This window comes from Fimicolochytrium jonesii (assembly GCF_025526975.1).
Source record: "Fimicolochytrium jonesii strain JEL569 chromosome Unknown EV422scaffold_13, whole genome shotgun sequence".
NCBI lineage: Eukaryota > Fungi > Chytridiomycota > Chytridiomycetes > Spizellomycetales > Powellomycetaceae > Fimicolochytrium > Fimicolochytrium jonesii.
Genome location: NW_026515680.1, coordinates 450,448 through 472,114, shown reverse-complemented (window position 1 = coordinate 472,114; position 21,667 = coordinate 450,448). Strand labels below are relative to the sequence as shown.

Below are 21,667 nucleotides of genomic sequence, written 5' to 3'. Positions count from 1 at the left end.
GTATCTTCTTGTTGTATTGAGCCATGAATTGTTCCTTGAATTGCTCAAATGGAATGTCGGTCGACGACAGACTGCTCCACCATTTCTTCGCTCCATCCTTGAAGAGGGGGCCGAACTTGGGCACCATGTCGTCGAGGTTTTCGAAGTACTTTTGGTCTACGGCCCTTTGAGCTTCTTGTCTCAGCCTCTCCAGGAATGCATATGCATCCTCGCCCGGCTTGCCTTTGAATCTCGCCGAGATGTCATTCTTCAACTTCCAGTGGGCTCGCTCAAATCCTCTTGCGGCCGCTTCAAGTACCGTGGCCGCCGAGGCCGCTCGGGGGACTCCTGCGGGGGTTCCGTCTGCCATTTCGGGATTCCTTCTCGCAACCGGCGTGAACCAGGTGTCCTCTTGCTCCCGTTCTTGGTCGGGAGTCTGCGCTCGGGCTTGTTGCTGTGAGGTCGCCGGGGCAACAGCAGCAGTGGCTGGATGGATGGATGGATGGATAGACGGGGGTTGCGCTGGAGGGTCCACGGGGGAATCCTGAGCAGGTGGCCTTGATACTGGGGCTGGTGGAGTACTTGGGAAGCCGCTTGGGAAGCTGCTTGGTCTTGTGGTTGTTTGGGACGGGTTCGCACCGGATGATGGGCCTTGTTTTGACGACAAATTCTCGGATGAGGATTCCTCAGAGGAAGATTCCTTGGACTGGGATTCCTTGGACTGGGATTCCTTGGACGGGGAATCCGTGGACTTGGCTTTGCCTGTAGTCTTGCGTTCTCTCTTGAGGAGCAGAGAACTTCGGTATCGCTCGTAGGCTGCTCGTTTGGCTGTCGCGCTGCTCGCCGCAATTGCTTGCTTGGTTGACAAGCGGCTTGAAGAGCGGCTTGCGGAGCGGGGACTGGCGATAAATTCTGCGTCTTCGGCCAGTTTCCCTATCTTGATCTTCGTGAAGATCTATCGACTGATCTTCAATCTCTGGTGGAGATTGGTGCTTCGCTTCTCCGTAGCGAAAGAGAGAATGCGACGCGTGGGTAGGTTTCTTGTAAGGTGGCAGATGTGGTTTGCCAATCCGATCTTGGAAATAACCTCGTAGATTCCTTGTAATTCCTTCCTTGTTTTTCCTTGAAGGTGGTCTCTCCTTGTTCCCGGCCGAGCCCCCAAAATGTGAAAGTGGTCGATTATTCCCTGAGATAGGTCCTAAATCGGGTCGTTCGCGGGTGGAGATGATCTACTAGTGGAGAGTGCAAGGTAAAAGGTAGAGACCAACTAAATCCCCATTCTCACCACACAAGTAGACACGCTTGGGCGTACTCCGTATATTGGCAACCCTGGACTGCTAGGCGTAGGTACGCTAGTCAGTTGGGTCAATTGAGCTCCTATGGTACAAACTTATGGTCTAGTCTATAGCCGGTAAGATGCTCCCCGGGCAATCTACGCCAGTGTTGTCCATTTTATGGTGGGGGGGGGGGGGGAAGGGGGTGTGTCTCTATCCTACTACTGATCACGCCTGGTCACGCGCGCACAAATACTAATCTTCCCTTGAATCTCCCCATCTCCTCGTACGCCGTCAACCTGATCACGTTCACACATCGCCCGTATCGTACGCGAAAACCTTCAGAGATCGCAAGATCAATTCGCACGTCAACACGACAAAGGTTGAACGCCAATCGCATACAAAATTGGCAACCTCGTCGATCTGAACCGACAAGGAATCAACCTAGAAGTAGACGCACGAAGTGGACTTCGATACTCAGCTACGTGGATCGGACCATTCAAAATCATCGCACTGGGAGCACATCCTGATACCTACGAACTCGATTTATCACCATTGAAGATCAGCGGCATCTGGCCCGTCTTTCACGTCGATATTTTACGACCACATCGCGAAGAGCAATATCCGCAACGTGCAGTTCCACAACCTCCTCCACCAATCGAAGAACGCGGACAACCTGAATGGGTTGTAGAAGACATCATCGACGAGCGACGCGCCGTACAAAATCTTCTAGTCAAATGGCTTGGTTATCCTGACCCTACTTGGGAACCCGAATCCGCACTTTGCTACACGCCTGCCTACAAACGATGGCAAAAAGCTCATCCACAATCTTTGTGGATACGGAGACAAACAGCATAGAGCATCTCATATCACATCACACGCGCGACGCCGCAAGAACCGCTCACCATCAATCACACCGCTGACAATAGCGATGTAAACTACATCACATCACACGCGGCGACGCAAGAACCGACCTTACATACACACATCACACACGACGTCAGCTTAGGGACGCCTTTGCCTCAAACACACACATCACACAGTGCATCAACACTATAAAATGAACAAGTGCGGCAACACTTTAAAATGAACATGAGCTCTCCCTTTCTTCACATATCCCTCGTAGTTCACCTCTTATTTATTTGGCGCCCTCCTCAGGATCTGAGGGAGGTGTCGGGGATATCTCATCTTCACTTGTATTTCATATTATACCTCATTACTTCTATTTGATCCGAGCTGGCCACCCGAGCTCTTGGTGATACATTTCATAAGGCGCCAAGCCTCACTGAAGCCACGCAAGCCCCACTGGCAACCCATATATAAAGCTGTCAGTCGAGCGGCCGCTGCGAAGAGCTTCTTACTTTTTTCTTCACTACAATACACTGCTCTCAGCCCTCTCAGAAGGGCCCAATATCGTCTACGTTTCCTCTGACGTTACACTGCGCCTCTCAGTCATTGGCAAATTGGTCTTAGTGACCTCTCAGATACACCTATATCAGCTAAGGTCTCAACAGGGTATGAGCCCTGAGCTTTATCATCACTAAAAGCGTCTTCGCCAATCTTATTCAATGTAATATTACCAGGTATCGGTGCCAATAGCTAGTATTGTCTATTCTGTCCTCTGAAAGAATCCTAACCTTCTCACTAGGTGCGGGCACCGCCCACTCCCTTTGCTTCCCTTTGCACTGGTCCCAAGCCACACAACCACCCCAGCGTTTATCCGGAGCCAAGTGAGCCCATCGGGCTGACTTCTGGTGACTCAATGGGCGTGCAGCGTTGTCCCTCCCATCTACCCCCATCTGGGACATACCCCCAGCCTGGGGAGCCTCCCGGGACAACTCCCACACACCGCTAAGTCCCCAAGCGTACACCCGCACATATGGGGCACATCATCACACCCCCCTTAGGATCGTGCGTGTGCGCATGCAATTCTCCCGTGCCGTGTGGGTTACGTACGGCCAGACGTGTGAGGCCACCGGCGAGGGATGACTGACAGCTCCTACACAACTCCGCAATCGATTTTCACATTTCTCTCCTATCCCCGAATGAATATACCGAATGTCCGAGATAGCAAAGTCGCTCCGCCGTAATCATCCTGGCATGTGGCCGTCGTCGATAGCGCAGCATGGGTACCTCCATCGATCAGTATCGTGATAGCCTTCTTGTGGGGTGAGGAGCCGGGGGCCTCGGGGTGGTGAGGCGGCGCATCCGACGTCTGCACAGGCGAAGGGAGCATTCCCAATCGGCTATAAAACGGGGGGTAACTGCTTCCCCCTTAGCCCCGCATCATTCGCGACCCACTCCCATAACACCATTCCCCACGGCTAACTCTCTCTCTCTTCTTCTTCGTACTTATCGCCCCCTTCCGTCACTATGGCGCGCCCTGCTCCTGTTAAGAGAACCCGCTTCGAACAAGCCAGGTCCCCTTCGGTGACCAACGTTGATACGGGATCGGAGGGTTTGTTGTTCATCCCTGAAGAATGGCCCAAACCAGCCTTGCTGGCTTGTTGTACCACCCGCTCAACTGGCGTTGCCATCTTGCCTGCCACCCGCTCAACTGCCGTTGCTGTCTCACCTGCCACCCACCCAACTGCCGCTGCCGCCTTGCCCACCACCCCTGCTGCCTCTGGCACCACCTTGGCTGCCAAGGGTATGGGCCAGACCATCACAGTCGTAGTCCTACCTCCCCCGTGTGATGCATCTTGACGCATCTTGGAAGGCTCTGAGATGTCTGGAACGTTTATCAGATATCCAGGCGTCAGAACTGCGCTTTCTTGAGTTCTTAGAGCTCAAGACCGGCTCGTCGTACCACCCGCTCAACTGCCATTGCCGTCTCGCCTGCCACCCGCTCAACTGCCGCTGCCGCCTCGTCCACCACCCCTGCTGCCTCCGGCACCACCTGTGCTGCCAAGGGCACGGGCCAGACCGTCACGGTGGTAGCCCCACCTCCTCCCGCAGCCTCATCGTCGGCCTCGTCCTCGACTGGCGCCTCTCGGGGCAAGCGCCCGAGATTGGTGAGTGCACTTGGTTTATTCGAACTAGGTTCGGAGCGAGGTTGACCATGGTTCTGCATGCAGCCCTCGGACGACGACGATGACGGCGGCGATAGACGTCACCCGGTGGCCGCCGCTTCCTCCCCCAGTGCTCCGCACACCCACCGCATGTTGGGTGTGCCGGGTTCTCAGGCCCGGCAATATGTTCCTTACTGCTAAATCCTCCGCCTGGTCACTGTTAGTCACCACGGTCTTCCTTTGGCTCACCCGACGCTGGCATCTCCCCCCCACACCCACCAACCTTCCATGGCTTTTCATAGCGGTGGCCCGGCCTCCTCTATCTAACCGATCTAAATCTCAACTACCCCTCTCCATGCACAGCGTGGGTAGCATATATACTTTAGTCTGCTGCCGTCCCGTCGAGTCCCATCAGTCATTTGGTTCCCTCTCCGCCCATCCTGCCCCGATTATGTCAGCAGAATCGCGTCGCCAGAGTCGCTAGTCGCGTGCACGTTGCACAATTCTAGGGCCGATATCGAAGACAGACAGTAGAAAGATATAGCGGAATTTGCATGTCCGACATAAGCATACCCCCATTCGTTTGGTAGAGTCCCATCACCCTAGGACCGCTTATCCCTCGTGAGCCAAGACGCCATGTCGATATCGCCACGAGCATTGTCAGATCCCACTTCGCCCATCCCGGACGTTGCACATGCCAACAACACTGATGGTGGAAGTGAACAGCAGGGGGCATACGGCGGAGTTGACCGCCGTGGCTCGCAAGACTCTTCAATAGACAGCGACCGACCTGCCTCTTTAGCTGCAAACGCCGAAGGAAGGAGATCGGCACGTAATAAGCCTGTAATGGACACGGTCACTCGTGCGAAGAAATACTGGGAGCGTTTGCGGGCTCACGTGGTATGGGCTGATAGTAGAGATCACCTGCTAGAGTGTTGCGTTATGATTTTGCTAATTTTCAATGCTGCTTCTAGCGACGGGGATTCTTTCATTCCCTCCTCAATACTCGAACAGGCGCCACGTCGGACTTCTTGTCCCTCGTTGATCGGTTATGGACTTTAGTTCATCAGGCCCGGCCGAGAAGCAGCATAGGTCCGCGTCAACAGCAGCAGCAGCAGCAGGCCTCGCAGCATAAGGGGCAGAACCAGCAGCCAGACAGTACAACCGAGTTTGTGATGGCAGGGTGGGCCAGAATCAAAGCTGAGCAGCACGCACTGGAACGACAGAGGGCCCGAGCAATCGATGCTGGGGTTGGAGGATTACCGGACACTCGTGTTTTGCAAAATCGCCGCGGTGGAGGGAGAGTACACAGTGCGGGTGGTACTGGAGGGGAAAACGCGGAGCACGGTTTCGACGGCGAAATGGAGGACGACCGCGAGGAATCCGGTGGCGTGACCATTGGAGGCCTGCTGGGAGGCGGAGGGGAAGAAGTCACGGGAGACGACGATGGAATGAGAGGTGGATCTGGGGCGTACACATCGGCGAGGACCCGTGGATACGGGCTGGAGGGACTGAGCTTGGACACCGTACCAAACGCGAACGTGACGAAAGAATTGATGCAAATATCGAAGGGTCTCCATGTGCAGCCCCTCGGTGAGTGTGTATTCCCGCAGTGTCGTGTGCTGAACACGTGCAGAGGTTTCTGATAGAGAGTTTTCTCACATCACTCACAACGTCATACATTGCAGATGAGGCGGATTTCTATACGGTTCAAGTTCATTTCAACCGCGGGTGGAAATTACTTCTTCTTGGTCTCGGGCAACAAGAATCCCTTGCCCGATACATGGCGATGGCAGCACTTCGTCGAGCTATCCCAGTGATCAACGACACTTTGCTGGATTCCACCACCAGGGAGGTAAGCGTTGCCAAAGTTTCCACAAGCACTCGGGCTTTCACCGCATCCTTTGCTTATCAGCGAAGGGCGTCAGTTAATGCTGACCATAATCTGTGCACGCATACGTGATAGAGTTTGATCCGGGTGTTAATCAACTTGATGGTGTCAGACGAGCGATCGGAAAATCGGCTGAAAGCTGTTTACTTGCTCGGGCAACTTGGGTTTTACTTGGGCACTGTGCGAGAGCATGATGACTTATTGATGACCGTATGTTTGCGGGCGTCTGGGCAATGTGGTTTCGTATCCTCTCATGCAATATGGTGGCGCTGTTCTTGACCGCTTTCTATGTTACAGGCGTTCAAAGAGCTCACCAAGAAGTTGCTCTCCATCCAGTATGAGGAGAAACGTGATCCGGTAAGTTTTTGATTCCTTGTCACGACGGACCACGGCGCTTGGCACCTCACTTACCAGGCACGTTTCCTTCCATACGACTTTGCGTCCATCCCCTTTGCGATTGGAAGGCTCGGGGTGCAAGTCGGTTCACTGCCCGAAACCGGGAGTTGAAAATTTACCTTCTGAACGCTATTGGCAAATTCACACAATGTGCACATAAACAGTCTCGGATTGTGGAAGACCTCCTGGTGTACATGCTGCATGAGGAATTCGAGAGAGGCGAATCTGCAACCGACTTGAGGAAGCTCGATCCCCAGAGTACCGCGGCGCAAAGTACTACGACAGCATCTTCACGCAAGGCGAAAAGTTTTCCGGCGTTACATGTCGTCCGCGCTCTACTAAGTACGTTAAACAACGAGGTATGTCAATTCGTTCAAGCACTTCGCGGAATTTCGCCCAAGCTGCACAGCGTACGACGTGAATGAGATTTTTTTTTGAAACCTTGACGTCTTTTCAGATGAAGCGAACGGATAGTAATCAAAAATACATCGGCGCGATTTTCAAGAAATATGTGCATCCTCTGATGAGATCCAATCACCAGACATTGCAGACAATGGCCGTACAGTTCATTAGGTGAGAAGGCTAGCCTGCATGTCTCCGCTCACGCCGAGCTCTGAACTAGATTCTTCTTTCAGCAACTGGCTCCCCATCATGAATGACGATGCATCCTTGCTTGGCATCGAAACATTGATCTCCGGTCTTGAGCATACGAAGAATTTGCATGTCCCAAATTTCTCCCGCACGCAATATGATGCTGAATACAAAGCGCTGAAAATGGTAAGCGGCTGACAGCTTCTTGTCACCCGGAGCTTTGCCACTGTCCTACTGACTGACGTCCGAACTACAAAGAGGACGCGCATCGAAGAATCACGTATGGCAATGCGGTCCAAGCTTCTTCGCCAACTATTATTGGTCCCGGGCAACTTTGCCAAGCTTGTTCCGGTACCTGGTCACCTCGGCTTCTTTGTGGAAGTGAATTCGAGCATGATGTACACGAAGGGCATCGTTGTGAACCTACCGATTCACCCGAAATCGAGTGTGACACTGAGTCGCCCTCTCCCAAATATTCCTGGAGTTCCTCCAGCAGTGACTACTATTCCTCCCGTCTTCATGGTACGTTTTCAAAACTGCGTTATCCTCTCGACATTCAAACGCATTGACTTTGGTTCATTCCAAGGACCCGTTGTGGGCCGAACGACAAAAGGCGCCTGAACATAGATATGAATATATGGAGCGCGCCGGGGAAGTGCCTGGAGTACCATATGGATACACATACTCTCCGGCTCCGTTGGTTGATGTTACCGAGCTGCTGAAAGGTGATAATCCGGAGTCGAAAGGTATCCTCCGGACAGACGGTGCACAACGTCTGGTCGAAGGCTCCGCTGGCCGAGCAGAAACGTTTAGCAAGGCAGGGGGAGAATCTGAGGAGGCCTTACCGTCGAAAGGGCCCCAACGCTCCTCCGTTCGCGCTAACCCCTCGCTGGATAATAACAAGAAGCCGGCTATCCCCCCGGGTCGTCAAACTGGATCCGCACGTCGCCCCTTATCCTCCAGCCGACCGCGTCGACCCAGCGCTGTCGATGCGTTGAGAGGTGCCTCGTCTCCAAGCGAGGATCGCGTGGCACTGCGGAGGGATAGTTCAACCCAATCCCTTGCCCGACAGAGACCGCTAGCCAGACGAAAGCGGCGGGATGAGATACCCCCAGGAACAGCACGCATCCCTCAAAAATCGGACACGATGCCGAGCGATAGCAGACGAATATTACCGGGGTTTCTCAACATCTGTCCGTTCCCTGGATATGATCCGGACCGCGTAGATCGAGCCGCTGTGCCCGTATCCGCGATATATGGGAAGCAGACAGGACTCAACCGCGCCCAAGTCACCGGTAATACTGTTTCTGCACCGATAAAGACTAAGTCAGCTGGTGAAACTCGACAAGGGGCCGATGTTCCGGAGGGGTTTACCACTGACAGACATCCAGTACTGTGGCCCAGTCGCATCCAGTCAGTACGCTTTGCATTCCGTTTCCGCCATTTCAACCTCTTCTTACCGCTCCCGTGTACAGAAATCTTCGCAGCGCTCGCTATCCCACAGACTTTCCCATCAATGCCCCGGTTCTATTTGACATCATCCAGCCGGGATCGACACACTTGCAACGGGTTATGACACGTGTAGCGAGTATTAACAAGGAGATGGCAGCTGTAAGCGTGCAGAGAGGATCAGATGAAGAGTAGGTTCATTTTCCCCGGCTGTTCTTTATCAATGCCTGACGCTTTTGGGGATCACGTAGCGAGTCACTTTCCACCGGAGCTACATTCAACATTTTCATCCGCACCCGCCAGTCTCCCAATGAATGGATCACGGTGAACCTCGAAGTCGTCGACGACGATTTCCAGGACGGTAACGTTGTGCTTCACTGGCTGTTTCTTCAGCTCCAGAGTGATGTCCTTAAAACCGTGTTCTTGTAGATATCTCATTTGGAAAGCCTAAATCCTTGCTGCAATCAAGCCCAAGCTCAATGCAGTCTCTTGTAAATATTCGTAGCGATAAGTCATCGCAAGATGGGGAGCTACGCTCTAGCGCCGTCAGGAAGACCTCGGGCGTGCCCGGTCCCAACTCCCAGGCCCCACAGCCCACAGTCGTATTCCCTATTCCAAGCGGGTTCACGACGCAAGGAGAGCCGTATTTTGCACCACCAATCAATATGACCCCATTCCCAGTGGGATACACGGCTTTTGGTGTGCCGTATTTTGGTAGGACTTCATCCATCAAACCTATTCCAATGGGAATGACGACTATGGGCACTCGCTTCTACTCGGTAGACGGGAAAGCAAGTACGGATCAGGGTTCTCGCAATCATCTTGCTGGATACGATAACGTTGGTCAGCCCTTCTTTATTCCGAGAGGCTGCACTGTGCCGCCCCCGGCTGGTTTCACCAACGATGGAATTGCCTACTACGATATCCCCTCTCTGATGCATCATCGGGGAGTGATGGTTATTCCGCCGCCAGCGACCGTTCGTGCTGCATGGCCCTCCTTTGAAGAGGACGATGATGAGGAGTGGGATGAGGGTAGTGGCTCAGTGAGTCACATAGAGTCTCAGCTCAGCCTGACAAGATCTGCTCGTGGTACGGCGAGGCGGAGGCCACCAAAGCCAATGGATCAAGCACAGATGACGGCTCAACTGGTTGAGAACCTTGAGGAAGCGCAGCCTCAGCTCAAACAAAACTTCTTGAAAGGTCATAAGCGCGCTGTGGGAACGATCCGGCGAGTCGCGGAGTTCAGGAGACTCAATGGGTTTGATGAGGGAGAAGAGGATCTTGGGGATGTCACCATGGAAGATCCCGAAGATATTGTAGGGTTCTTGCGGGACAGCGATGATCTTGCGTATTTACGGGCCAATGCCATTCGCGTTCAAATCGAGCCAGGGAATCTCGAGTTTCAAAGCGTGCATGCCCCCGTGTCGAAAGCAGCGGTACTGAGATACCGTGCGGGACGTGGAGATTACGGAGAACGTGACTTTTTCTTGTCAGTCGAACCGGTCGATGTGTTTGCTGTCAAGATGTTTCATCTCAAACTTCAGGGAGAAGGGGTCATGGAAATCTCGCTGACCTACTATCCGGATGCAATGAAGATTGATCAAGTGGAAGGGTCCTTGAACTTGATTGACGACACCGGGAAGAAAATGGCTTCTTGCAGTCTCGTTGCCTTCCGCAAAAGCTTTTTGAAGGTCAACCCAGTCAGTGTAGACGCCGGCTGGACTCTCCCGGATCGGCGCAAAGAGGTCCTACTCACCATGGAGAACATCTCTAGCTCGCCCGCTATCGTTGCTATTCAATTAGAAAGCGAATTGCAAAATGTGTCATCGAATAACGGAGAAGCATATGGAACCCAATCATCCACTCCACGAAAGGACGAGCACGGATCCAAAAGGCAAAGCGATCGAGACACCTCAGCATTCGTCTTACCCGTCAGGCAAGTGAAGCTGCAGCCGCACGAGTCCAAAAATATCCCCGTGTATTTCGAACCGACGAAACTCGGGCACTTCGCGGATGTTGTGGAAATCAACGGTCCGGGAGGCGATCTGATACATGTAAAAATTGCTGGTATTGCCGGAATACCTATCGCTGTCTATCCAGAAAACGAAGAAAATTCGCGGGCTGGAGCGGCCGAACTCACAAGGGAGCGATGCAACTTCATGCGGAAGTTCCGCCGTCCTGATCCGCGCAGCGGGGAGAAGGCTCATGTGGCCTTGACCGCGGATGACACTGCAATTTTGAAGAATATGATGTCCGCTACTTCTGATCAGGATTCACGGAAGGAAGCCCATACAATGGATTTTGGAATATGTCCAAGTGAACCTCATTGCCGTTTGCGGTGCCTCACCCTTATGAACCTGGCTGACACTCCCGTAACAGTCGGTCTTTATCCCCATCACTCCGCCATCAAGTGTCCGTATCTAGTACGTATTGCGCCCCGAATGGCGAATACTGTAGAGGTCCGTTTCGAGAAGGAAGAGAGCTCCACTTTGAGCGGAAATATCCTCACTGCAATCGAAGTTATCTGCCCAGAGTTTCAGAATATTCCCTTGAACATTCGTGCATTTGTTGGGCAACCCATCTTCTGTCCGATTTGGGAGTACGCCTTCTTCAAGCCTTGTCGCATCGGAGCAGAAGAGCATCTGACACTGAATTTCATCAACGTCTCCCAATATGAGCTTCAGTTTCATGTCGACGGCCTTCGGGTGGCAGGCGAAGATGTTTCTGAAAGAAGCGATGGAGAATCCTCGATTATGGAAAGCTGTATTAGGACCACACTTTCAACGAAATTCAATGAGCCGACCACCATTCCCGCGTTTTCCATGATTCCGGCCACGTTCACGTTTTCCGCGAAGCAGAGAGGACCCTTACTGCAGCTCGTTGAGCTGTGTATTGTAAAGCCTTTCAAACTGAAAACAATGGCGGCAATCATGGAGAAAAGTCTGCACCTTATTGGCATTTGCATCGAGCCCTACCTTCATAGGCCTGGGGGGATACCGGATAAGAATAGTGTGGACTTCCTGCGAATGTGGATGTCTCATCCGAAGAGGCTTCTGGATGAATATCCATCATCAGCTGAAAGAGCGCAGAGGTTTGACTTGGGACCCATTGCGAAGCCCTACACACCTGGAGCCCGACCCGAGTTGACTTTCGCAAAAGAGCTTGTGATGTTCCGTCCAGGTACGTTCTTCAGTTAAGCAAGCTCTCATGAGCTCCGTCGTCAACTGATGCTCTTCAACCTAGATTTGTCCCGGCCGAACACTTCTGTGGCCGACGCCAACATCAGGAGGTCACATGTTCAGCCCATTCTCATCCAGAATACGGGCAGTCAAAACCGGAACGTAGTGTTTTTTGCGTCTACCGGATTCAGCGTCGACCCTCGAGCAAAATCAATGCAACCAGCGGATGTTGACAATGTGGACGTGATTTTCTTACCCCCGGTCGATATAAGTGAATCTGCGACAACTTTCGGATTTGCGGCCGCCCTCACGGATCATGATCACACATTCCACGCGATACAGACCGTGGGGAAGCCTTTACACGACATTCTCGTTTTTCCTCAACCAAGTAAGGATGGAAACGCAGTGATTCTCGACTTCGGACGCGTGGAGATGACGGTGCAAGCCTTGGATATAAACTTGAAGTATATTCTGCTCTGCAACACCTACCTGACCAGCTATTCTTGGAACGTCAAATTTGTTGGTACAAAGCAGAAGTTCTCCGCTTTTGATGCATCCATGATGATGGGAGAAATTCAGACCATGGAAAGCTTTGCGATTCCCTTTCGATTCCACTGCGATACCAGCGGTACTTTCGAGACAACGGCGGAGATATATGTCAAGGAGGCTGTGGACCGTTTCGCCAAACCAGTCAAGCTGGTGAACGTTATTTTGCGAGGGCAGAACGTGGCGACGTCAATGACAGGGCTTCCAGACACGTTGGACTTTGGTAGCACGGTAGTATACCAAAAAAAGAAAAGGAAGATTATTATCTCCAACAATGGGTCTACGGAAGCGCCAGTCACCATTCTATCGCGTCCTCCTTTTGATATCAGTCCAAAGTCGTTTTATCTTCCTCCCAAAGGAAATCAAGAGATAGTGGTGACCTACTCACCAACGGAGTCCCGGACGAGTCAGATCAAGGTTCTAGCGTTCTCAAATCATAAGCTTTATCTTGTTCTTTTGACCGGCACTGGCGGGACAGCCGAGCTCATCTGCGAAAAGTACGAAACGAAAGACGTTGATTTTGGCTTTCAACGCGAAGGAACTGTCGGGTACCTATCTCTTCATCTCACCAACAAAGGGACCCTGCCGCTGACTTTGAAAGCTGTGACGGCTGATAACCTGGATTTGGTCAAATTGGACTACTTGACGATAACATCGACAGTTCCTTATGAAGTGAACTCGGGGCAGCGGGCGGGCCGCAACGCCATCGTAGTAAAGCGGGACTTTTGGAGCATCTTGAGGCGGAAGTTTTCGGTTTTTAGCGTACTGAAACAGTTACTTTCAGGTTCGACAGGGGTGAGGAAGGTGAAGGATAAAAACCGTAGAAACGAGGGTCCATCGGAAGAGGAGGGAAAATCGATTCGCATTCAGCGCACGGGGAAGCTCAATCTCTTGGATCACGCATCGCTACTACAACTACCGCAACTTCGCCCATTTTATTCGTATCACTTTCGTTTAGGCTATACTAGCAGATATCAGGCAAGGAAGGACACGGACCTAGTCTTCCATTATATGCCCATCACCACGGACGAAGACCCAGAGAGCTTGTCAGCTCTTTATAAAAATATGTCCGTCCACGTCATCGGTGGGGTGTATCGCACGCTTGAACTCTACCCACCTTACCACGATTTTGGCTTGGCACCGGCCGAAGCGTACATCGCACCTGACACGCGCAAGATGGAGCATCGTGAACTGCTCGACTCGTATGGAGTGATGAGAGAAGGACAGAAAGACGGAGTAGCGCTCCTCCAATTGGAAGTTCTCAACATGTCAATGGAGGCACAGAATTTGACGCTTCAGTCGATCAACCCGGAATTTACGATCAAAGGGAGGACATGGACGCTGCAGGCTGGCGAAAAGATCTACATCCCTGTGGAATTTCATCCTCCGAAGGAACAGGTTCAATATCATGGCGAGGCGCGTTTCCTGCATAATTACGGAACATCCATTGTGCGGCTCTCCGGAACTGGAGCTAGCGCAGATCTCTCCACGGAGGAAGCTGTGGATTTTGGAAGCTTGAAAGTGGGCTCGATCGGATCGAAAACGTTGCACCTGCACAATCGAGGTCTTCTGGCATGCAAGTATTTTCTGGAGATCGCGCAGACAGGTCAGGACTTCACGCTGTTGAGCGAGGATCCCTTCGATCACGAGGGCCTCATCGACAGCGGTGGCCTGGAGTCGCTTGAGATTGAATGCAACTGTGAGCGTATTATCGAAACTTCCGCGCAAGTCATCATCCGTTGGTTGCGGAATCCCATAGGAGCCTGGGAGGAGATCGTCATCCCTTTGTTGGTCCAGGTGGGGATGCCGGTGTTCCGATTGCAAAATACCGAACTCGACTTTCACACAACGTACATCAATGTCAATAAAGCGTTGAAATTTGTTGTCACGAACGACGGAAACGCCATGTGTAACTGGGAAGCCAGCTCGGAAACGCCATCGCTGACTATGGACCCGGAGGGGGGCACTTTGCAGCCCGGGGAGACTCTGATTCTTGAAGTCACGTTTACTCCTCAGGATTACGAATCACTCCATCACAGCATAACGTTTTTCACCGATGTTGGGTCCAAGATTCTCATGTGCTACGGAATTGTTGGTGTTCCCTACCTGCAAATTTCTGAGGATGACATGTTCATCGACTTTGGTATCGTGTGCATCAACAAGACTCACACCCACGGGATGGTGCTGAATAACACAGGCAAACGGCACATCGAGTTTGAGATCAACCTCACAATGGTGACAAAGGATGGGACCATCATGTCCAACGATGATTTTGATGTTTTCTTCATCAATCCCACGCACGAGATCATTGAGCCAGGGGGCTCATTGGTGGTTGATATGCAAACGATGCCCAGAGAATACAATGCCATTTATGCGGGGCATTGGATGATTCGCACACGAGACGGAGAGCAGTACAGAGGTCGTCTGATGGCCACGGGCGGAAAGGCCATCATCAAATTGGCCCCTCCGTCTCTGGCCACCGATGAGACGTCAATCAAGAAGCCAAAGACCGCGGAAATGTCTTCGACAGCAGGCCGGCTCACGTCCGCGGAAGAGGCGCATTTCCTTCCAAGTGTGATCGAAGCGACACGACTCAACTTACAATCACACTTGGATAACTTGCAAGAAGTTTTAGCGGGACTACGTTCTGCTGAAATGGACCAGTCGATGTTGGCGGACTTGGCAAAGACTCAGCAAAGAATGCCAATGCCTCCAAACGCCGAAGCGCAGCTTTCACGCTCCCGGCCTTCGACCGGGCGACGGCCCCCTTCGTCCGCTCGCGATGTACAACTGGTGGCCGTAGGAGACCAGAAGCAGCACGGACTAAGGGTCATGGACGGCTCAGATGTTCGGCCACAGCTACAATCGCGTGGTCGTCAAACACCGTCGGAGATGCTTTCCAGGGAGACGACCCCGAAAGTACCCACTACCCCATCATCCGGCGATGCAGACCTGTCTGCAGCCGTGCAATACATGGATGAGCTGTCTCAGCTGGAAAACGAAATAGACTTGGCCATCGGGCTGCATGACCTCAATGCAACCCCAAAAAGCGCGCAAGGTCGTGACAAAGCTGGTTCCCCAGGTCTGGGAAAATACCAACCAGGATCAGGCCGAAAGCGCCGTGAAAAACGAACTCGCGAGGCGGCGGTACGTGACTTCTTGTCCTCGAGGGATGGGCGAGTCAGTACGACGGAATCCCGACCCAATACCCAGCTACAAGAAGAGAAAGCTTCATTGGCCGGAGCGACTGGGGCCTTGAGGGAGCTTGAGGCGCCGATTGAGGTCCTCATCCAGCAAGCGCAGGCTGCAATGCCTGATGACGATGCAGTCTCGGATCCAGCTTTGCAACAAACTCTACTGACTGCTGCAAGTGACAGGATCCTAGAGAGCACACGGGCGGTCATGAAAGCTGTGCGAGAGCAGCTCGCTAGCCCTTGGATTGGGAACAGAGACTTTCTGACAGGTGCTTTGAGGCGGTTACAAGAAACGACGCATCTGATGGAAACTTTGGTGGAGGTGCCAGAGCAAGCGACCACAGGAGAAAATGATTTCAACATGGGCCTGCTGAGAGCAGGGGAGCCGAGCGCCCCAATCTTACTTTTCAATCTCCCAAATGTCGGCAATTTAGGCTTTGATTATAAGATTCAAAAGAAAGAGGGAGGTGCTCTCTTACCACCGGGGTTCGAGTCGGGTGGTGCAGACTTATTCACGCTGACGCCACCCGCTGGGGAAATTGCACCTCGAGAATCAGTGAACATCTCGGCGACCTTTCAAGGGGATGTGCCCGGGTTGTATCAGCAAGCGTATGAGCTAATATCGGGTGGCGAAGTGGTCTTGACGTTCACGGCAACAGCTAAGATCGGGGCTCCAAGGCTGGTTTTGAGCGGCAATGCGATCGACTTCGGTTTGATAGCACGACAGTGCGCAACCTCCCAAACGCTCACGATCGACAATGTGGGGTCTTACAAAGACTCATTCCGGATTGAAGCTGCAATTCCTGAGGGCGGACGGCCAGTGTCTCGTGCATCGATTGATTCGCTGCCTTTTGTTCTCAGTGCCTACAAGGGAGACGTGGACATTGGCGAGAAATTCCCATTGCAAGTGACCTTCACAGCACCACAAGAAGGGGCGTATTCTCAGGTCTTCAATGTCTTTTGGAGCAAGGATCCTTTATCGCTAGAGTGCAAAGGCATCGGCGGTGGATACCGTATTAAGCCGACATTTGCGGAAGAGGCGGATAAACTATTTAACGGTCTGGACTGGGGAATGTGCGTCGTCGGCGTCGTGTATGAAAAGATGTTCTCTTTGACGAATCTCGGGAACGTCGAAGGAAATGTGAATTTGGCTCACAGCAGTGATTGCTTCCGTTTCGATGTTGAACGCAACAGTTCCGGAGAGATTGTGGTCGCCCCGCAGGCGGCGGTGCCTGTGAAAATCGTTTTTTGGCCCTCTCGCTCGGAAACAATCAAGGAAGGAGTGCAGATTAGGCTACCTGATGGCAATGTCAGCGTCATTGCGTTGAAAGCTATATCCGGAGTGACGGACTGGAAGGTCGATGGTGCCTTGAGCTTCACAAACATGCCAATCCGTGAAAAGCAAACGGGTACCCTGACCGTTACGAACATCGGTGACCTTGACATACCTCTCGATATCCTCCTTGAGCCCGATGATAGTGATGCTCCGATCACAATGAACATTCTTGATTGGCAAGTGGGACAGCCCCTAAGCCCTCATCTTCCTGTGACCGTGAACATCATCGCGGCCCCGCTGAAAGCATCCGTCGTCAGCGGCACGTTGACACTGATCACCAATCTGGGGAAAGAGCCTATCCAGAAAAAGCACGAGTTCAGCTTCCGAGCGTATGAAGAACAGCTTATGATTGAGAGTGAGAGCGATGCTTCCGTCGGACGAATAATGGTTGGGGAAACGGCATCAGTCAAGCGTGGCCTTACGAACTTCGGTAGTACCCCTGTGCGGTATAGGGTCCGATTGGAAGCTGTAGCTGTACCAGACGATCCGGAAACTGGCCCCACCCTCGGTGAGGGAGAGACGGACGCCGTCGATAGCACCAGAAAGCCGTCGAGGAGGAAGAAGAAGCCAAAGACACCGCAGTCGGGCGAGAAAGGAACCACTTTGACGCAATTGGCGAGTTCGTGGAAGCTATTGGGCGCTACTGGTCCGTAGCATTGGAGCTATCCATCTACTTCTCGTCGAATATATCCTAATCAAGAACTCATTTCAGAGGGCGAACTTGTTGCGGATGGCACCGCTCATTTGGAAGCCGTCTTCGAATGTACCGAGGACGACGATGATTGGCAAGAGGCAAGAATGATTGTCGAAAAATACACGGTATGCCTTTTTTGAGTTGGAGAGGCTCTTTTCACTTTGATCTTCTGGGGCGGGACGATAGCGCAGAAGTTGCCCTGTCTCACTTTTTCGCTTTCCCGCAGACTGACGCACCAGGGAACTGGGTGGAAGTGTCTTCATTCCGGGTAGTGGGAGCAAGTGGCAACCCAAAACTGGTCATCTTGCCATCAGAGCTCGATTTCAAAGATACAGGTTTGGGCGCGAGGAAGACTATGAACGTACAGCTGAGTAATGAGGTATGTTTGCGAGGAATTTAGGATGCATCTGTCTTTTTGTGCGTTTACCGGTGATCAAGTATATCTTGTCCTTGGATTAACAATGTTCGCCTGGTATTAGGGATCAGCCACTGTCAACTATGAAGTCCTTCCCAACTGGGACTGGGAAGGAATCATTTCCATCCCAGAAGACTTTCCCCGGCAAGGTCGCATTGAAGCAGATCAGATTCAATCCTTGCCGGTATCTTTCCGACCCGACCAGCTCGTCCCGTACGTGGCAAACCTGCAAATTCGTACGCAAGCTGAGACAAAAACGCTTGTCGTGAAGGGTCAAGGTATGTGCTCCACTGTGAGCCCTTTGATTGCCTGGCAGCGAACTCATCGAAACAACAGGAGCTGAGTACAAAATTTACGACGCCGAGTTTCCTGAAGTGCTGGATTTTGGCATTGTCTACATCGGAAGCTTTGAGGAACGAAAGGTAGTACCTGCAACATTCGGAGGCTTGCGAAGACCATATTTTTTGATGCGCGATTCCGTTCACGTCAAAGTTCCCCATCTCGAACGATTGCGCTTATCAAGCGCAAGTAAATGCCAAAATGTTCACCGCCCCCCCGACCCACAATCAACCCGAGCCCGAAATCGCCATCGGCGTTCGCGTAACGCCGCCAACGCTTCTTTTGGCGGCAAATACAGACGCATCACAAAGGTGCGCACAGTCAGAGGTTAAGAGAAACTGGTTGTACATTTATCAGAAATCATACATTTTATGACTCCGTAGGACAACAGAGGAATTTACAGTGCGGATTGACGCCCCGCTTCCTCTCAATGATGACGGCAGTGTGAATGGTCAAAGTATAACGCATATGATTCGCAAAGGGCTCCGTAGTGCCACTTTCTGCATCCAGGTGGATGGTGGGGCAACCCATTTGGTACCTCTCGCCTATCGATTCGGACTTAAACAGCTGGCCACCATCATGGCTGGGGCCATAATGAAAGATGGGGCCTTCTCAGACAATCAACGACTGAGAGGCGTCGATTTTGGAGAAGTGGTGGGTTCGATACGGCGAGACACCTCATAGCTGATTACTAATGAGCTTCCTGACTTTTCAGAGTATTGAAACTGGTGCCTCCATCAGCTTCATGGTCCACAATCCCAATGGCTTCGGGGTCATTTTCACATCTACCGTCAGCGATAAGGTAGGCAGACACCACGGCATAATGCTCTCTCAAACATTCACTTAAGTCTGATTATGTTTTGGATCTCTTCGATATCAGCAATTTCAAATCACGCCCGATCATGGCAGCATCTCTCCGGAAGGGGTCCGGGAGTTCCGGTGCGAGCTCCTGCCCTTCGCCTTCGATCCAAAGACGACGGTACCAAACAGCGAGCCACATGATGGCCTCCTGGAAATATTCAGTGACATTGAGGCACACGAAGTTCTGTCGTTGAGCTTGAAAGGGACATTAATTGACGTAAGACACCCTCATGCAAAGAAAGCGGATACTTCCGCTCGACTTCTTCATTTTCCTTAGTTATGTATTCACGAGGCCTTCAAACTTCTTATATCAGGAACCTCTGCCACTTACGGCACCCCCTCCAGTTGGGTTCGGGCCAGTTCAAACAAATCGGAAAAAAGACATGTCATTCTCGTTCCGCAACCCTGTCCGAAGGTCTATCAATTGGAAGTTTCATATCGACCCTGCATACGGCGACGTTTTTGAGGTCTATGGTGCTTCTGAGGTTGGTATAGCTGAATGTTTACAAGAGACGGAGCGAGACTTCCCCTTTCGTCAACCCGGGCATCGTTATGGTGCTTCTATAAACTCGGCTCACCGCATTTTGATCTCCATTTCAGGGTAAACTCGGACCCCGACAAGAAGGGCAGATAAACCTGAAATTCAAGCCTCAAATTGCGGTTGGATACGCCGTCAGCGGATACCTAGAAACTGATGAGGGTTCCTTTTCGGTACAGCTGCAAGGAGCCGGTGTAGACCCTGCTGTCGAATTGGACACACGCTTCGCGGACTTTGGTGTGGTTGGCATCGGCAACCCTGAGTTCAGAGAGGTTGAGATCAAGAATCCTACCGAACTCACCATGCGTGTCGGGGCTAGAACAACCAGTGAGGCATTCACCACCGATGTCAAGTACGTGTTGCTTTGAGTTCTTCGCGGATGGGCATGCTTGTCGACGTAAATGCTGACGCGAGGTGGTTGAATCCTCCAGAGAGCTCTCTATTCCCCCCGGCGAGTCACGGAAAGTCAAGATCTTCTATAATCCGAGCCACACCGGAGAAGCGGCTAGCGGACGCATCGGATTCGTTAGTCTGGACCAAGTTGAGGAATTAGAGGAGGAGGACGCTGAAGAGGTCCAGGCCCGACTGGAGTTCGAGCAGCTTCTGAGAGCAGACGACCAGGAGGGGGCCGAAAGCGATGCAATGCCTCCGGCTTCAGTGGCACCGGGCTCGGTCCAGAAGCTTCAACCGCCTACGGGACGTGCTCCAAGCCGCAGAGCTACTCCGCGTACTCGTCATTTCACTGGTCACGAGCGGATTCTTGACCAAATCGAGCTGGAAGGTATCGCCGGACAATTTGGATTTACCGCCTTGAGTGGCGATGAAGAAGGCGAGCCACAGAAAGAAGTTCGACCCCAGTCAGCAGTTGTCGAGCTGCAGCTTGGAGCCGATGAAGAAGACGACCTTCGGGGAACCATCCGGCTGAACTTTGCTAAGGTTCCCGAGAAGCAACGTCTGAAGAAGCATTTTGAGGTGGAGAATGTGGGAGATACCCTGATAGACGTTCTCGTGGTGGATGAGAATCGCGTTCCGCTCGGACTTGCGGGGATGAGCGGTGGCTCAGAGAACTCCTCACAAGAGCTCTCCTCCATCCCCGGGGGAAACATCACCTTCCGAATCCAGCCGGCCGCCGCGCAAATCCAACCCAGAACGAAGCAAAAGTTCACTGTATATGTCAAAGGTGTGCGGCCCGGCGATGCAAAGATCTCGTTATTCTTGCGTACCCGGACGCTTGCAGAACCCAAAACGATACCCATACGTATTACAGCACGAGTGTTTGGCGCTATGCAGCTTTTCAGCGAAGGATTGAGAGCATTTTCACGGGCAGATAACAGCATCGAAGCAATGATCGACTATGCACGGCAAGAAGAGTTCACCTACGGAGGGGATACGGACGTCTGGAAGATCCTCTTGCCGATTGTCCGAGTTGGTCCGCTATTACCTAGCAGCGAGCTCCAAAGCGTACCTGTACCTGAGGTGAACTAGAACTTCATTTCTGGAAATCGGTGATGGAACTGTGTTGATCTAACTCTTGAGCCGGTTTTCCGAATCATTTCAGCCCGATGTGAAGCTTCCCTCCATACAGTCATACACTGTGAGGCCCCCGGCCATTCCTCGCGAGCTACCTCCTCGGGCCAAGAAATGGTATATGAACCGGGTCTCGATGGGATTGGAGCAAGGAGGTCGCGGACGTGGGCTATATGTTGATGAGGATCTTCAGCAACGTCGGCAGGAGGCCGCGGAATTCGTTCAGCCTGTGGAAAAGCGAGTTCAACTGGAAAAAACAGTGCGGCGATAATTTAGTCATAATGTACATTTCCGCTGTGTATGTGAAGAGGGTTCCGTGTACGTAATGTATATGTATCTTCCTAAGTAATATCATCGTTGGGTAATATCTTTATAAGTAATATCTTCTCGATGTTCAGTTTCGGCTGGAGTCCTGTTTCTCAGCTGTTCGATGTCGATACGCGCTGT

At 52.2% G+C, this 21,667-nt stretch overlaps 3 protein-coding genes across 3 annotated transcripts; 2 read left to right on the top strand and 1 right to left on the bottom strand.

The window, feature by feature from the left end:
- Positions 1-3,288: 3,288 nt before the first annotated feature.
- EV422DRAFT_596713 (uncharacterized protein) lies at positions 3,289-4,759 on the bottom strand (the record flags this gene model as incomplete). Its single annotated transcript, XM_053073608.1, has 3 exons — positions 4,050-4,759; positions 3,606-3,894; positions 3,289-3,499 (listed from the first exon to the last, which is right to left on the bottom strand). Exons 1-3 carry the CDS (start codon positions 4,324-4,326, stop codon positions 3,289-3,291), a joined length of 777 nt encoding a protein of 258 aa, XP_052925239.1. The 5' UTR covers positions 4,327-4,759.
- Positions 4,760-4,787: 28 nt separating this feature from the next.
- On the top strand, positions 4,788-18,807 carry EV422DRAFT_73879 (uncharacterized protein). The gene is made up of 18 exons (XM_053074359.1): positions 4,788-5,164; positions 5,239-5,857; positions 5,953-6,119; positions 6,231-6,365; positions 6,453-6,512; positions 6,620-6,910; positions 7,009-7,124; positions 7,187-7,328; positions 7,401-7,664; positions 7,729-8,555; positions 8,618-8,782; positions 8,843-8,952; positions 9,021-11,771; positions 11,835-17,492; positions 17,559-17,665; positions 17,767-17,919; positions 18,020-18,233; positions 18,292-18,807. Exons 1-18 carry the CDS (start codon positions 4,901-4,903, stop codon positions 18,624-18,626), a joined length of 12,378 nt encoding a protein of 4,125 aa, XP_052925238.1. The 5' UTR covers positions 4,788-4,900; the 3' UTR covers positions 18,627-18,807.
- A 380-nt stretch (positions 18,808-19,187) lies between these two features.
- EV422DRAFT_74061 (uncharacterized protein) lies at positions 19,188-21,581 on the top strand. Its single transcript, XM_053074360.1, has 5 exons — positions 19,188-19,372; positions 19,501-19,640; positions 19,756-20,045; positions 20,125-21,169; positions 21,252-21,581. Exons 2-5 carry the CDS (start codon positions 19,539-19,541, stop codon positions 21,489-21,491), a joined length of 1,677 nt encoding a protein of 558 aa, XP_052925237.1. The 5' UTR covers positions 19,188-19,372; positions 19,501-19,538; the 3' UTR covers positions 21,492-21,581.
- Positions 21,582-21,667: the final 86 nt, after the last annotated feature.

Coding starts and splice junctions, on each gene's coding strand:
- EV422DRAFT_73879 (XM_053074359.1), top strand. CDS start 4,901: ATGTCGATATCGCCACGAGCATTGTCAGATCCCACTTCGCCCATCCCG. Junction 6,911..7,008: donor TAAGTACGTTAAACAACGAG/GTATGTCAATTC, acceptor ACGTCTTTTCAG/ATGAAGCGAACGGATAGTAA. Junction 17,666..17,766: donor TGATTGTCGAAAAATACACG/GTATGCCTTTTT, acceptor GCTTTCCCGCAG/ACTGACGCACCAGGGAACTG.
- EV422DRAFT_74061 (XM_053074360.1), top strand. CDS start 19,539: ATGTCATTCTCGTTCCGCAACCCTGTCCGAAGGTCTATCAATTGGAAG. Junction 19,641..19,755: donor AGGTCTATGGTGCTTCTGAG/GTTGGTATAGCT, acceptor TCTCCATTTCAG/GGTAAACTCGGACCCCGACA. Junction 20,046..20,124: donor GCATTCACCACCGATGTCAA/GTACGTGTTGCT, acceptor TGAATCCTCCAG/AGAGCTCTCTATTCCCCCCG.